Raw genomic sequence first — 15,413 nt, 5'->3', positions numbered from 1 at the left:
CAAATCTGGCTTCCCTGAGCAAGATCCAGGGCGCTTTCCACCATAAACCCTGCGTGGGAGCCAGAGCAAAACGCACCTGAAAGATCCAGATGGAGAAACAGGAATATTCCTATTACCCAACCTAGAAAAAGCTCCACCATAAGACAGCCTTCAACCGAAGAGAAACTGAGGTCTGAAAATCAGTTAACTGTCCAGGCCTCAGAAAGACAAAGGAAATTCAACAGAAGGAAGGTTGACGGGCCTGAAATCTCTGAAATCTTAGAAGGTCAGCGCTCATCAGTGTGGTCTCCTCCAGCAACTCCTGAGCATAAGGATGAAAAGTTCTGATTCCCAAAGGAACCGCGAGCAGGTCACGCACCTGTTTCCTCTCCTGGGATCCGAGAAGTATTAAACATTCGCTCCCACTGGGCGGAGCAGAGCGGAACTGTAGATCCCAAAAGAAAAATCTGTAATAGAAGCATGTCTCAAACAAAAATCCAAGGAGCAAACCAAGTCCACACATTTAAATGCCGGATTTGTTTTCTGTGCACATAGCGTGGCTGGACTTAATCTTTTCCAAACACTATAAAGAATGGTGGCTCCCTGGGACAACGTGCTGCCCTGGAGTTTGCAGAACCAGGCCAAGGCACAACATCCTGCTTCTTATTCCTAAATGACGCACCCTAATGGGTCATTTATAAACTGACACTTAAACCAAAGGGGTATTTAAGAAAAAATAAAGTGCCGGGGTGGGGGGAGGGATAAATTGGGAGATTGGGATTGACATATACACACTACTATATATAAATAGATAACTAATAAGGACCTGCTGTATAACACAGGGAACTCTACTCGTAATGGCCTACGTGGGAAAAGAATCTAAAAAAGAGTGGATATATGTATATGCATAACTGATTCAATTTGCTGTACACCTGAAACTAACATAACACTGTAAATCAATTATACTTTAATAAAAATTTTTAAAAAAGAAAAAGAAGGAAAAAATGCCTTCTCGTGAGTAGCTAGACAGCTATCTTATTTCCTTTCCAAGCAAGTGAGGGTTTCTTCGTAGGACAAATTGCAGAACTAAAATACATCAGACATATATCCATTTAGGATAAGAGGAGAATTAAATCTCAAAGTAATTATGCTGAGTGAAAGAGGCTACACCAAAAAAAAAAAACAAACGCATGCTGTAAAATTCCATTCACAAGTTTTAGAAGATGCAAGCTAACCTAGAGTGACAGAAAGCAGATCAGGGCGCTGGTGGGGGACGGTGCAAAGGGACACCAGCGAACTCTTGGGACTGGTTCACTAACTTGACTACGGTGATGGTTTCACGAGTACAGAGATATACATCAGTATATCAGAACTTATCAAAGCGGATGCTTCAAACATGTGCAGTACACCAGTTACACCTTGATAAAGCTGCTCTAAAAGAATTTTTTAAAAAGCAGTTGGTTTGCATACTGGTTTGATTTCCTCCCGGTCCAGTTTGCGTCTGTAAAGCAGGATGGCATGGATACCGTTGCCTGCTCTCGCTGCCTGAATGTGAGTCGGTGTGATGTACAGCAAATCCTGATACAAGAAAACACACGACAGCAGGGAGAATGTTCATAGGAAAAGACAAGCTAACTTCAACACACAGTTAAAATATTTCTGTACATGTGTTAATGACATCTGCTCTGCTGGAAAAGAAATCATTTTCATTTTCTACACTTTTTCAGTTTTAATTGTGTTCACGTTTCAAGCCCCCAGATAATTCTTGGTCTAGGAAAGGTAACAGTATATTTTAAAAGTAAATTGTAAATAAATATAATTCAAGCCTAAAAACAAAAGAGATAACAGCGCTTCATCCCAATTATCCTCATAGAATGCATAAAAAGGAAGGCGGAAATTAAAAGGAGGAATTAGATAATTAGGAAGTTTTCTGAATGAGAAGGAACCAAAGGCTAAAATAACCTTTTATATAGAGCCGTGCTTGCAACTTTCTAAATCTGGGGACACATTTCTAGGTGTCTACATTTTTCAAGTCCAAGGGATGCTTGTCTCAACTATATTTTGAGAGAACCTATGTGCAGGGCTGCCCCTGACTATGTGGGAAATAGACACCAAAGTCTTCAGGAACGAAAGGGCACCAGGTGGACAGCTCATTCTCAAAAAGTAGTCTTCTGGACCACACCAACAATTTTTCTCTAAGTTTGAGATTTTCTCCAACGGAAAAAAAAAATTTATTTTAAACAGTAGAAATTTTAAAGGAGAAAAACAGAAAAAGCAAACAAAACAGATAGAAGGTGGAAAAAATAAAAGGAAGCAAAGAGCAGAAAGAAAGGGAAAGACAGATTCACCAGTTATTTAAGGCCAGTTATTAGACCCCAATGAGGTGCTTCTGACAAAACAACAGGGTGTGCTCTGCAGACCACCTATGTCTCAAAAGGCAAGAAAGACCAAGGAGATGTGAAAATGACACTCAGTGCAGCACCCCTGGCGTCCCAGGGCCCAGAAGAACAAAGCTCAGCGTGTGGACAAACTCTCAGGCGACCCACAGACGCTGAGCTTTTCGGGGTGGGCAGGGATGTGATCCTTCACCGCTGCGCAGGCTCAGTCAGGAAAACCGAGGGAAGGAAAAGAGGGAGAGGTTCGCTGCCTCGAAGAAAGTCAATTGCCACGAGAGCACTTGTGCGATCCCAATTCTCTGCAGAAGATTGGTGGGTGCCTTGAGCTACTTGGCAATTCCAAAAGGACATCCACGGGGCTCTCCAGTGTGCAAAGCAGGTCCTGGGCTCCCTGCTAGGGCCGTGAGGCCTCGGATGGGGACGGCAGGGCCAGAGGAGCACGGGGAAACCCACAGTGTCCCCAGGCAGCCCACAGGGCCGGGAAGAGGCCACCCTGGTGCGTGGTCTCCATCAGACACCGCTCAGGACTCACCATCGCGTAGTAATTGCTGTTCACCATCAGTGGCCCTCGTCCTCGGAGGTAGATGTACTCCTCCCACCAGTCACTCACCTGTCAGGTGCACACAGGAGAGAGCAACCGACAGGCTTAACCAGGCTGCCCAGGGCGGAGGCGGGGGGCGGGGGGCTCGGGGAGGGTGCATTTAGTGCTTTGTCATGTATGTTTGACATCATTTCTCCCTCTCTTGGGGGCCAAGACAGCCCTAACTAGATGGAATGCAGAACAGTGGGAAGGAACTGGAAAACGGTTTTATTCGAGTCAAGACATAGCTAGAAGGTAGATCACCTTCCATTTTATAGAGGGTTAAAAAAAAAAAAAAAAAGACCAAATGGAAAAGAAGGGATAAATGTCGGACTGCTAACATTTCTTGACCATCAACAACACCCCAAACTGCCCCACAGACTGCTTCTCGCCTCCTGCTGCCAAGCCTCCCCAAGGCAGGCACTGACTCAGCCGTGCTCGGTTCCCTTTCAGAGCCACACAGGATCCCTGTGTGCTGTCCTCCCGATGTCCCCTAGAAGGCCAGCAACCTTGTCCCAACCACATCCACAACCTCCAGGACCCAAGGATCACGATTCCCTCACATTGTAAAGTACATACACATACAGAACAGTGCACATCTAAGAACCTAAGCGTACATGTGAAAATGTTTACAAACTCAACATGCCCATGTAACCAGCGCAGGATCAAACTCGAAGGTGACCTGCCCCACCCACCGTGGCCTCTGACAGTTTTCTCCAGCCACCGCCCACTTCCAGCCCCACCCACTGGGTGTGTCTGGGTCACACCTTCTCCAAGCTAGCCATTCCTCAAAACCTCAACCCCCCTGCCTCGTTTCAGCCGCCAATGTCTCTTCCCGTCAGCCATGCGCAGGGAAGCTAGCTGGCTCATGGAACAGATTATATGCTCCTACAGAAAATTCCACCAAGAAAAGTGGCGTGTATGTATACTCACATAATTGGTAGCCCACCAGGACTTTAGCTTCAAATACCACTGCAATCCTGGCCCGAGATTGACAGCAAAATCTTGTGCCAGAGCTGTCATCCGTGTAAAGTCTCCTTCCTTCATAAGAGGCTTCACGGATTCCAGGTACTGGGGTTGATGGAAAAAACATAAGCCTAGTCAAAACAGATGGTTTGGGCTTCCCTGGTGGCGCAGTGGTTGAGAGTCCGCCTGCCGATGCAGGGGACGCGGGTTCGTGCCCCGGTCCGGGAAGACCCCACATGCCGCGGAGCGGCTGGGCCCGTGAGCCATGGCCGCTGAGCCTGCGTGTCCGGAGCCTGCGCTCCACAACGGGAGAGGCCACAACAGTGAGAGGCCCGTGTACCGCAAAAAAAACAAACAGATGGTTTCCTTCCTTGTGCCTTAGAAAAAGGTAGGTCTTCACACAAGGTAGCTAACTCCAATACTAAAGGATGTTTTAGATCAGTGATAACTCAACAAGTAAACTTTTTTGTCCTTTACTGGCATACAAGCTCCCAGATCTTGAATCACCACAAAAATCATCAGAGTGGATTCTAGTCTGACAAGATCGAGGTTTGATCGACAAGGAACTTTCAATGTGTATTTTTTTCTCTGTCATCTGGTCCTTAATAAGAGCTCTATTCTCACCTAAGCACCTTCATAGGTGCCAATGAGATGGGTGGGGAGGCCCTGAGAGCCAAGGGTAGGACCAAAAGCTGGTGTTCAGGACACCAGGACGGGAAAGGAGCCAGAATGATAGGGACGGAGAAGGTCACGCCACCAGGTCAAGGCCAGGCCTCCAGTTCAGAATCTTCGGGGTCCCCACTTTGATCTGCTCTGGCCCTTGCAGGTAGGAGCAGGCAGGTAGCAGATCACAGCACTCAACAGCGTCTACCATGTGCATAAGCAAACTTACGGGACACAAAACTGCTGCTAGGCCCTGGGTTTGCCATGAGATTTTTTTTTTTTTTTCTGGCTATGCCGTGGCGCACGCGGGATCTTAGCTCCCCAACCAGGGATCCAGCCCGTGACCCCTGCATTGGGAGCACAGAGGCCTAACCACTGGACCGCCAGGGAAGTCCCATCGAGTCACAGGCCTTAACTGCCAAGATGCTAGCGTTTCAGAGCGGGCGTTCTGGGGACACGTGAAGCCGCACCTACCCTGTTGACGGTATCTTGGACGGCTGGGACCGGCAGGCGTGGCAAAGACGTCTGGAAGCTGTACAACATGGGTTTGCGGCCTGAAAAGATCTTGACCATACCCTTAAAAAAAAAAAAAAAATAGGTACATTCTCCAAGACGAGCTCTGTCAGAGATCCGAAACCAGTTCTCCAGGATATACATACAGCTCGCCGACCGTAGACGGATTTTCTGTGCTGGTTCATTTCCTCTAGTCCATTTTCTGCCCTTACATTTGCAGGCCTCAGCAAACAAGCAACCCCAAATAAGACCCAGGGTGAATGAAACCCTACGTCTGACAGACGCCTGAGACGTCCTGCCCTGTCCTGGCGGTTCTGTTCCCCGGGGCACCCTGACAATGGGTCTGACTGCACTTCTGAGCGGCGGTAAGTTCCACCCACCTACTTCTGCAAGGCCCTCGGTTTTGGGATTGGCTCCCGGGGCTGGGAGAGGGACCTGGACCTGGAGCCAAGTGCAGCTCCTTCGGTCAATATCAAGCCTGGTGGATGGCACATACTTGCCTGCTATAGTCTGGAATGATCTACACTTGCTGTGATGACTGGTCATCTCATGCAGAGCACACTGCAAAGGAACTTCTAAGGTTCACAGTGTGTGTGTGGACAGGGGGGTGATTCTTGATGTCGAAGAGCAGGTGGGACTCACCTGGACACCAGCCGTGAAGGCCACCCTGGGGAAGGTCGTTTACCTTGCTCTGTAAAGTGTGGAAACCATCTCAGAATCTCTCCTGGGAGTTGAATTCTACTTCTCTGGAAATCAGAAATCTTATATCCAAGCAACAGCAGGAAGTCGGTTCGGGAAAGCGTGAAGCCCAGGGAATACGGTGGGCTTGGGCACGAGGGTGCCTGCTCCTTTCACAAGGAGCCCCAGGGGACAGCATTCAGCCACCAATGAACCCATCACGGGACAAACATCCATGCACGTGGCCGGTAAGTGACAGGCGGACTAAGGGCTGAGGTGAGCTGATGGAAGGTACTAGAAGCTAAGGGTGAGTCAGGGAGTCCCGGTCAACTGGTCGGCTAAGGTTAGAAAAGCTACAAAGAAGCGGACGGATGGCACTTTTATTTGATGGGTGACATGGATGAGAAACCCAGCAGACATTAATACTAGATGTTCAGAACACACTAAGATCGTTAAAGAAAAAGAGCCTCTGGCCCAAACAATGAGGCACGTTGAATCAGAGCTCTCTGGCACTTACAGGGCAACGCTCAAGTCACCAAGGGAACTGTATAGCACAGGGAACTCTAGTCAACACTCTGTAATGACCTATGTGGGAAAGAGTCTACAAAAGAATGGGTATGTGTATATGTATAATGGATATATGTATAACTGAATCACTGTGCTGTATACCTGAAACTAACACAACATTGTAAATCAACTATACCCCAACAAAAATTAATTAAAAAAAAAAAAGTCACCCAGGGGAAAAGGCCCAGCGCGGACCTTCCTTTCAGAAGTAAAAGCCTCCCACACCAGATGTGGAGCTGACGGATGAGCCAGGCACAGAAGGACACATCCTGCGTGGTCTCACAGGTCCGTGGAACCATGGAAGCAGCAAGGAGGGATGGGGGCTGCCGGGGGTTGGGGGACACGGGGCTGCGGGATGGTTAAAAGGGACAAGGTTTCAGTTACAAGAACTAAGTACGTCCTGGAGACCTATCCTAAGGCATGGGGCCTGGAACCAACACTCCTGTGCTGGACTCTTCCAAATTTGCTAAGAGGGCAGATCTCATGTTAAATGCTCTTACGGCCAAAGGCAAGAGGCCTAAGTGGGGCCCGAGGAAACTTTTGGAGAGTGGATAAATCTGTGGCCTTGGCAGTGATGAAGGTGTCACGAGTGCACACTTATCTCTGAACACATCAAGCTGTGAAAGAGCTACGGCTTCGCAGATGTCAGGCACACCTCGAGAGAGCGGTTTAAAAACATCCACACCAGTTGTGCACTGGCAGTGAGTCTGCATTACCATCCAGATTTTGGTGGCGCGGCTTATCTTGCCGTGCTGGGCGAACATCCAGCCGTGGTAGGACAGCAACACCTTCAGAGAGTAGCGCATGGTGATGATGAGGGCCACCCACAGGCCCGTGCCGAAGAGGACGCCGCTGACCACCCTCTTCGTCTGGCTGGACATGTAGCCACTGTCGAGACAAGACCAGACAAGCCACAGGTTCATCCGCGTGGAAAGGAGGCCACGGGCAATGGCGCCGAGAGGCGCCACGTGCTACAAGGTGGGTGGTCTCCTGTGGACACAGCTGAGGCCACAGACCCCAATCGGAGTCAGGTCTGATCAGGGAGACGACAACCCGTGTTAAGCCAACTCACAAAAGACTCAGCCATCTTTCTCCTGGATTTGAGATGAACCAGCCGCATCTGCTTTGCTGGTCCTCGAAACAAACCAAGGCTAATCTGCACAACTGGGGAGCATGGACAACTTCCTCCAGGCCCAGGAATGAGGACGGAGGTTATGGGGGAGGCAGTGGCCCGTCCACGATGAGAGCTCAGTCCCAGACTGACCTGCTTTCTCCTGGGCTGGGAGCTGGCAGCAATCCTGCACCTTCCCTTCCTGCTACTCATGACGCTTTTTCCTTAAACACACCTTGGGATTTCACCAGGATGCATAAGAAACGCAGATCAACTGGCACAACTATTACTGCAACTATTTAGATCAAAAGAGCTTGTTTTCGATCTAGGCAGGAACACTTACCATGAATACACGTAGACACTGATGACGTAAAATGATCATTTAAATCGAAAACTGACGGAGAAAATGTTTTCGTTTGCTAAGGAAAGTAATATATTATCTGGTAAAGATGGGACTTCAAAAATGAGAAGAAATGCAGCTACTCATTCACCTTTGTGGGCTGTAGTTTTCGTTGTCTTGGAAACCACAATATATTTTCAAAATAAAAATAATTTAAATAACAAATGCTGGCAAGGTTGTGGAGAAAGGGGAACCCTTACGCACTGTTGGTGGGAATGTAAACTGATGCAGCCACTGTGGAAAACAGTATGGAGGTTCCTCAAGAAAAAAATTAAAAATAGAATTACCATATGATCCAACAATTTCACTTCTGGGCTTTTATCTGAAGAAAATGAAATCACCCCATGTTCACGACAGCACTATTTACAACAGCCAAGATATGGAAACCTAAGTGTCCACGGACAAATGAATGGATAAAGAAGAGGTGGTAGGTATATATCAATACAATGGAATATTATTTAGCTAGGAAAAAAAGCAGAAAATCCTGCCATTTGTGACAACATGGATGGACCTTGAGGGCATTATACCAAGTGAAATAAGTCAGACAGAGAAAGACAAATACCATATGATATCACTTAAATGTGGAACCTAAACTTTGACACAAATGAGCTTTTTAATGAAACAGAAACAGACTCACAGATACAGAAAACTATAATATATATATGTATATATTCCTGAATCACTTCGTTGTACACCAGAAACTAACACAATATCATACATTGACTGAAGTTTTTAAAAAATGTTAAAAAAAGAAAGACACATACTGTACAAGCTCAGTTACACATGAAATCTAAAACATATTTTCAATTTTTAACTATATTTGGTGATGGATGTTAACAAAACTTTGGTAATTATTTTGCAATGTATATATGTATCAAATCATTATGTTATACACCTACAAACTAATACAATGTTTTACGTCAATTATATCCTTAACCTAAAGGTTTCGCCAATATTTGGAAACCACCAATTAAACATCTTCTCTTGGGCTTCTCTGGTGGTGCAGTGGTTGAGAGTCCGCCTGCCAATGCAGGGGACACGGGTTCGTGTCCCGGTCCGGGAAGATCCCACATACCGCGGAGCGGCTGGGCTGAGCCTGCGTGTCCGGAGCCTGTGCTCCGCAACGGGAGAGGCCACAACAGTGAGAGGCCCGCGTACGGCAAAAAAAAAAAAAAAAAAAAAAAAATCTTCTCTTACTTCAGTAACACAGAAACAAAAAGTAAAATACTGGCAAAAAGTCTGCTTCAAAATGTATCTTTCTATAACCTGTCAATTCTTGCATTCAAGTTTAACTGTCTCTACTTTAAACCTCTTCCTTCTTTCCTGAGGTCTAATCTACAAGCAAACCTGGATTTAAGAACTTGTCTTCCAGACAATCTATGCTCTAGATTTCTAAGTCCTATGTCACTGAACTTGGAAAAGACACACACACTTGCTTCACAAAAATCAAGTAGTATTTTTACATTAACAAACAAATGATGTGTTCAGCATTTTTTAAAAAAAATTTTTCTTTTCTTTAAAATTATTTTTCAGCTGTGTTGGGTCTTTGTTGCTACATGCAGGCTTTCTCTAGTTGCGGCAAGTGGGGGCTACTCTTTGTTGCGGAGCATGGGTTCTAGGCACGCGGGCTTCAGTAGTTGTGGCGCACGGGCTTAGTTGCTCCACAGCATGTGGGATCTTCCCGGACCAGGGCTTGAACCCGTGTCCCCTGCATTGCCAGGCGGATTCTTAACCACTGCACCACCAGGGAAGTCCCCCAGCATTTTTTATATATATGCATACAGGCACTTTGACAGCAAGCATCAGCTTTAATAGCTTTCTGTTAAAGGGCATGTCCCTTCCGAGGCTGCAGGGGATGGGCTTACACAGAGCACGATGTACACCTGCACTCAGGGAAGCTGCAACCTCAGGACATTGGGAACCCTCTCCAGAAAGACTTTGCAGAACAGCCCTTGAACCTGGAAGACGCTGGCCCCTTCACCTGGTCTTTCTAAATTTGGGCCAGGGATGGCCCAGTTTACCGCAATTGGTTTAGAGGGACAAAGAAACAAATCTTATAAAGACCCAGATTAGAAAGGGCTTTAAATAGGCAACACTTCTAAATATAATCCAGTGCAAAGAGACGGCCCCCACTCGAAAGTAAATTTAAAAACTGTGTTAAACCCAAGTAGGCAGGAAATCGGAGGTGAACTGTCTGCAGCGGGGGCAGGCCTGTGGTTCCCTGGAAATAAAGGAGGGGAAGAGAGAGGCTGGGGCAGGGAGGTGAGAGCGACAGGGTCCCTGCCTGGCCTCCCGGCCCCCAGGCAGAGCAAGGAGTCAGGCAGGCATCCAGCACAGGCGTGCTTCCACTGCAATGACAGGGCTTGGTATCCTGGGCCTTGCGGGCGCTTATAAAGGCATGAGCCAGCGATCCCAAGGTGGCCGGAGGCTCCAAGGGACTCAGCTGGACTCTCAGTGACTCTCGTGTATCCCTGGACACCATGAATATGGAGCAGTTTTCAGGAGTGAGGGGTACCCACTCAAAGCAACATAAGAAGATTCAGACCTTTAACTTAAAACCACTTAATCATTTCTTTAGAGTGATCAGCATCAAATTCAGTCCTGAGCTGGGAGCTTTCCTTTATGTCACATTTTTGCACGTTACTTTCCTGTTCTCCTCTGAAAGAACAATATTCAAATCCAAACAACCAACTGATTCAGTAAAACGCCCAGAAGTTCATCTGTTTAGCTCAGGCCCAGCCCCAACCCTGTAGCTATGGCCCAGGGACCCCGTAGACACACCTGGGATGCACCCCATCCCTCACAGACCCCACCTGCCTCCCAAAACCCGTGGCGCAAAAAGTAAAGCCCAAGCACGGGACGAGGACTTGGGGACTATTATTTCTCTAGTAACAGACGTACGATGTCCTCTGGTGTTAACAAGCAACACAGGAATAGGATCAAAGGTCTGGCAGGGGACAGCCACAGCCAAGCTGGAGGCACGAGTACTTTCCAACCAGAAGATAAAGATATGTCTTCCACGGGACTTCCAAGGTGGCCCAGCGGTTAGGACTTGGCGCTTTCACTGCCGAGGGCGTGGGTTCAATCCCTGGTCGGGGAACTAGGATCCCGCCACAAGCTGCTTGGTGCAGCCAAAACAAACATTTCAAATGTGCCTTCCAGAGCCACGGCCGCCATCACAAATGGGGCAATGGAAACAGCCCTGTGTATGTCTCATCATTTGGCCACTCAAACACCAGTAAGGCAGAGGTGCTGTTTTTTTGTTTTTTGTTTTTTGCAGTACGCGGGCCTCTCACTGTTGTGGCCTCTCCCATTGCAGAGCCTGTTGCGCAGGCTCAGCGGCCATGGCTCACGGGTCCAGCCGCTCCGCGGCATGTGGGATCTTCCCGGACCGGGGCATGAACCCGTGTGCCCTGCATCGGCAGGTGGACTCTCAACCACTGCGCCACCAGGGAAGCCCCCAGAGGTGCTGTTTTTTTGCGTTTGCCTGTCAAGAAGGTTCTCCGAGGGGAGGCTCAGGGCACATTGAAGGAAGGAAGCACAGATGTCCGACCACGCGGAGCTGGGTCTGGATTCCAGCTCCCCACTTCCCCTCTTTGTGACTCTGGGCAGGAATCTGCACCTCTGAACATTTCCTCACTTTTTCATGTCGGAGACCCCAGGGAGAGAGGTCACTGCAGTGCAGGGGCCAAACGGCAGGAGAGGCTACACGGGAGCCAGGGCCACTCCCAGGACTGGAGGGAAGAAAGAGTGGCTCCAGAAATGCCCTCGAGGGCACGGCCAACATTCTGGCATGAGACCTCAGGCACCACGTACCTTGCAAGAAAAATATCAACCCAAGGCCCCGCCTGGCCGAATATCATGGTATTAAAAAAGCTCCTAGAAAAATCTACAGCAACCAGGAGAGAGTGTTGGGGTCCCCCCGGTGTTCTAAGCCAACCAGACAGGGAGCTGAGAGGCTGAGGTCTCCCCAGAGCCCCCGACAGCAGTCAGTTCCCAGGGTCCCAGAACTCCAGGACGGACCCCAGTGCAGGGAAGAGACCTTGTCCAGAATCGGCTCCTGGGGTTAGAAATTCGTTTTGAGGGTCCCCCTGGCCAGGCTAAGTTGATTGCCACTGCTGGCTCCCACCTCGGGCCCTGACATGTCCTGGCGGGTACCCCAGGACCAAGGATGCCTTTCTTGTCCCTGGTCTCCAGAGAAAGGGCCACAAGGGTCCCCAAACTCCCGAGGGGACCTTCATACCAGCCCAGGACACAGGGAGAAAGCCGACATGACAACCACAGCAAAAGCCCAAAGTGAATCCACAACAGCCATGATGTGTGAGAAGACATAAAAACGTCAGCAACAAAAAAGTCAATAACTCCGTAGACCATTGGAGATTTGAAAGGATTACTTACGTCCTGTCAAGGGTCCGATTGATTTTTGCAATTATTCCCAAAGAGGGGTCGATCTTGGTGTACATTGTTGATACCACGCCCACAACCACGATGAGCCAGCTGGAGGGACTCGCCGGGTATACGCCGGTGATGATGCCATTCTAAACACAGACATGCACGGCATGAGCAACGTCCCTCCTGGTGGTGGGGGCCCGTGAGCTGGCAGGCAGTGGAGGGGTGGGGGGTCTGCACACAGGTGCAGCTAAGCGGCCACACTATCACTAGTGGAAACGTTCCCCAGAGCCTCCAGCCCCCAGCTACTCCAACTTCTGTCCAGCTCCTTCCCTTCCTCTACTTCTGAGCCAAAACCCTTCCTAAAACAGTTCCCCTAGAGAGTGACCCCAGGACATTAGACTCACCCAAAGCACTAGTTTAACATACAGATTCCCGAGCTCCACCCAGACTGACTCAGGACACTGGCCACCTTGCCCACCACGATGTCCTCTCCCCAACATGCTACACCCAGGATGCCTGGAGACCCCCCCCACTCCAAAACCACCCCTCCTGCTGCTCCTGAATCAGACACCGTTCAACCCGAGGTATTTCCAGGAAACCTCACTCCACGTCAAGAATTGGCCGTAAGATGCTTCAGCCAAAGCTCCCCCAGCCTGCCTTCAAAAAAAAAAAAGTAGCAGTGGAGGGGGAAGGAAGACATATGACCCAAAATTGGCAAAATGTTGACAGCTATGGAAATGAGCAGTGTGGCTTTATTACTCTCTTTACTTTTGCGTATGTTTCAAAACTTCCAATTAAAAAATCTTGGGACTTCCCTGGCAGTCCAGCGGTTAAGACTCTGCACTTCCAACGCAGGGGGCCCAGGTTTGATCCCTGGTCGGGCAACTAAGATCTCGCACGCCACGCAGTGCAGGCAAAATATTTTAAAAATTTAAAAATAAATAAATAAAAAATTAAAAAAAAATCTTACTGAAGCCATCTTAGTAAGACTGATTCGACAACAGTTAAGATAATAGATTAAAAAACTCTCAGAGCTTTATCTGAATTCTCTCAGAAGAGACTGACACATCCCTACATGTTATTCTCATCATGGAGAACCACAAAAGATTTTAAACAAAGTGGTTGGGCGCAGGGGGGCCTTCTGGTGTTCTCTGAACCGTTCTTGTAAAATAAACAGGCACATACGTTAAATTTAAATGGAGGGAGGACGTTTCTGGATTAAAGGTCTCTGCTCACCCCCCACCCCGACCGGCAGCAGCTATGCAAGCCTTCCCCCTGCTTCCTCTGAGCATCAGATGGTCCCCTAAGGAACCACGTGGTGAGGATGCACCCTCGCTGTGCACTGTCTGTTTGCTGTGCACTGTCTGTTTCCGTTCGCTAGTCCGGGAACAACACCTACACTGGGTTAAGACAACGGCCACACGGGGGCACCCAAGCGTCTGCGTTCCTCCATGTGTAGCTAAAGGGAAGCGTCCCAGCAAGGTCAGGAGCGCAAAGGGCACTTTCCCCTGTAGGTGGCGCCCTCCTCCACTTCGGGTGGGTCATGCTGCTGGCGCCCACAAGGCACCAGCGTGACGGGGCCATGTACCTGGGCCCCAGACCCCTCCAGCAGAGCCCGGGGACACCTGTCCAGCCAGGCCAGGTCCCAGGGGCCGGCCCACTGTCTCCCTGGTCACTGTTCCCATCCACCCTAGCTCCTGGACCTTTTTCTTTTTTTAATATTTATTTATTTATTTGGTTGCACCGGGTCTTAGTTGCAGCTCGCAGGCTCCTTAGTTGCGGCAGGCAGGCTCCTTATTTGCGGCATGTGAACTCAGTTGCGGTATGCATGTGGGGCCTAGTTCTCAGACAAGGGATCGAACCCGGGTCCCCTGCATTGGGAGCGTGGAGTCTTACTGCACCACCAGGGAAGTCCCTTTTCCACAGCCCGCCTTGGAGCTGCCCTCTGAAGGGAAAACTGGACAACAAACACACAAAACTGGGGAACAGTGGGGCAGACACTTCTGGTGCACGTTCGTCTTGTTTGAATTTTTTTAAACATGGATTTGTCCTTCTGTGATTCTTATTTTCTCTTTTGCGGGAGAAGGAAGGATTTATTCTTACAGGCAGCAGGTAAGGAGCACCCCGGGGATCTTCCCCAGCAGTGTTTCCCTAAACAGCAAAATTGGGGAAGTTTTAAGCGAAGGGTACATGCATGTTCATGACTTTTGTAATCTTTAAAATAAGTGAATTAAAAACAAGACACGTGCTTAAAAACAGGGAATAAATGTCCACTCTTGCAGGTAAGCAGAATTCAGAACATGAGTGGTTAACTGTATTTGCATTTACGCACATCTTTTTCAACGCTGGACGATTTTATTGGCGAGACTGCTGTTAAACTCGCTGCGGTTTCACACAGCTGAAAAACAACCCTTTTCCTACAAGGTGTAGAGGGGGTTCCGGACTCGGAGCCGAGACATGGATTCTATAGCCTTTATTCTGCTTCTTCTGAGCAGGTCACTTACCCTCTCCAAGTCCTGATTTCCTCGCCTGCCCTACGGGGTCCCGATTCACCCTACCTGCCTTACAGAATTTCTCCAAGAATTCAGCGAGGCAATCCACGGGAAAGTGTTTCACAAGCCTTAAGGACCACGGAAACATACGTGATGTGTCAACTACCACGCTGACACGCTGGAACTTCAGTAAAGGGGATACTGTACAGATTGGTGGAAGCAAGTGTCTGAAAACCTTGAATCTGATGAGCTTCTTTTTCCAGGAATGAAGTCCAGACAGATAGATCTGCCTGAGGGCCTCGTGGCTCAGCCGCAGGTCGATTCCGTCGGGAGTGACCGTGAACTGAAAGGCCACGGCTTGGTGAGCCTCCGCCATGGTTATCGAGCTCCTGGAAAGACAAGGGGAGAACGTAACACGGAGGGGGCACTGACTGGACACTAGAAAACCTCCAACTTGTAGAGAAGCGTAATCCATTCTGAATCTGATTGTTTCCTCCCATTTGATAGATTACAAGTTGTTCATTAACACCCCCGATTCTGTGATTAGCCACCACCCCTCCCCTGCTGGTCCAGCTAGATACAGACAATTGCGGCCTCTGCTTAGAGGCGCTGGATGGTCAGCAGAGTCCAGGAGCGGGAACCCCTCGTTCCTCCCTCCACTACCCGCCGTCCACCC

At 48.8% G+C, this 15,413-nt stretch overlaps 1 protein-coding gene across 3 annotated transcripts in view; it reads right to left on the bottom strand.

Moving 5' to 3' along the window:
• The window catches only part of CPT1A (carnitine palmitoyltransferase 1A), a 57,034-nt gene that overhangs the window by 24,916 nt on the left and 16,705 nt on the right, over nucleotides 1–15,413 (bottom strand). The window contains exons 1-9 of one of the 3 annotated variants that reach the window (XM_007465979.1): nucleotides 14,973–15,113; nucleotides 12,252–12,391; nucleotides 10,542–10,544; nucleotides 7,059–7,230; nucleotides 5,059–5,160; nucleotides 3,889–4,026; nucleotides 2,908–2,985; nucleotides 1,450–1,557; nucleotides 359–446 (exon numbers count right to left, since the gene is read on the bottom strand). In XM_007465979.1, the coding sequence (XP_007466041.1) occupies nucleotides 359–446; nucleotides 1,450–1,557; nucleotides 2,908–2,985; nucleotides 3,889–4,026; nucleotides 5,059–5,160; nucleotides 7,059–7,230; nucleotides 10,542–10,544; nucleotides 12,252–12,391; nucleotides 14,973–15,113 (970 nt within the window). Of the gene's footprint in view, nucleotides 1–358; nucleotides 447–1,449; nucleotides 1,558–2,907; nucleotides 2,986–3,888; nucleotides 4,027–5,058; nucleotides 5,161–7,058; nucleotides 7,231–10,541; nucleotides 10,545–12,251; nucleotides 12,392–14,972; nucleotides 15,127–15,413 lie in introns of those variants that run through there. The other 2 variants (XM_007465978.1, XM_007465980.1) reach the window with 2 other exon arrangements.

Source organism: Lipotes vexillifer, unplaced genomic scaffold (genome assembly GCF_000442215.2).
Source record: "Lipotes vexillifer unplaced genomic scaffold, Lipotes_vexillifer_v1.1 scaffold1094, whole genome shotgun sequence".
Classification (NCBI taxonomy): Eukaryota; Metazoa; Chordata; class Mammalia; order Artiodactyla; family Lipotidae; genus Lipotes; species Lipotes vexillifer.
The sequence above is the reverse complement of the archived record's forward strand: the minus strand, read 5'-3'. Positions and strand labels throughout refer to the sequence as shown.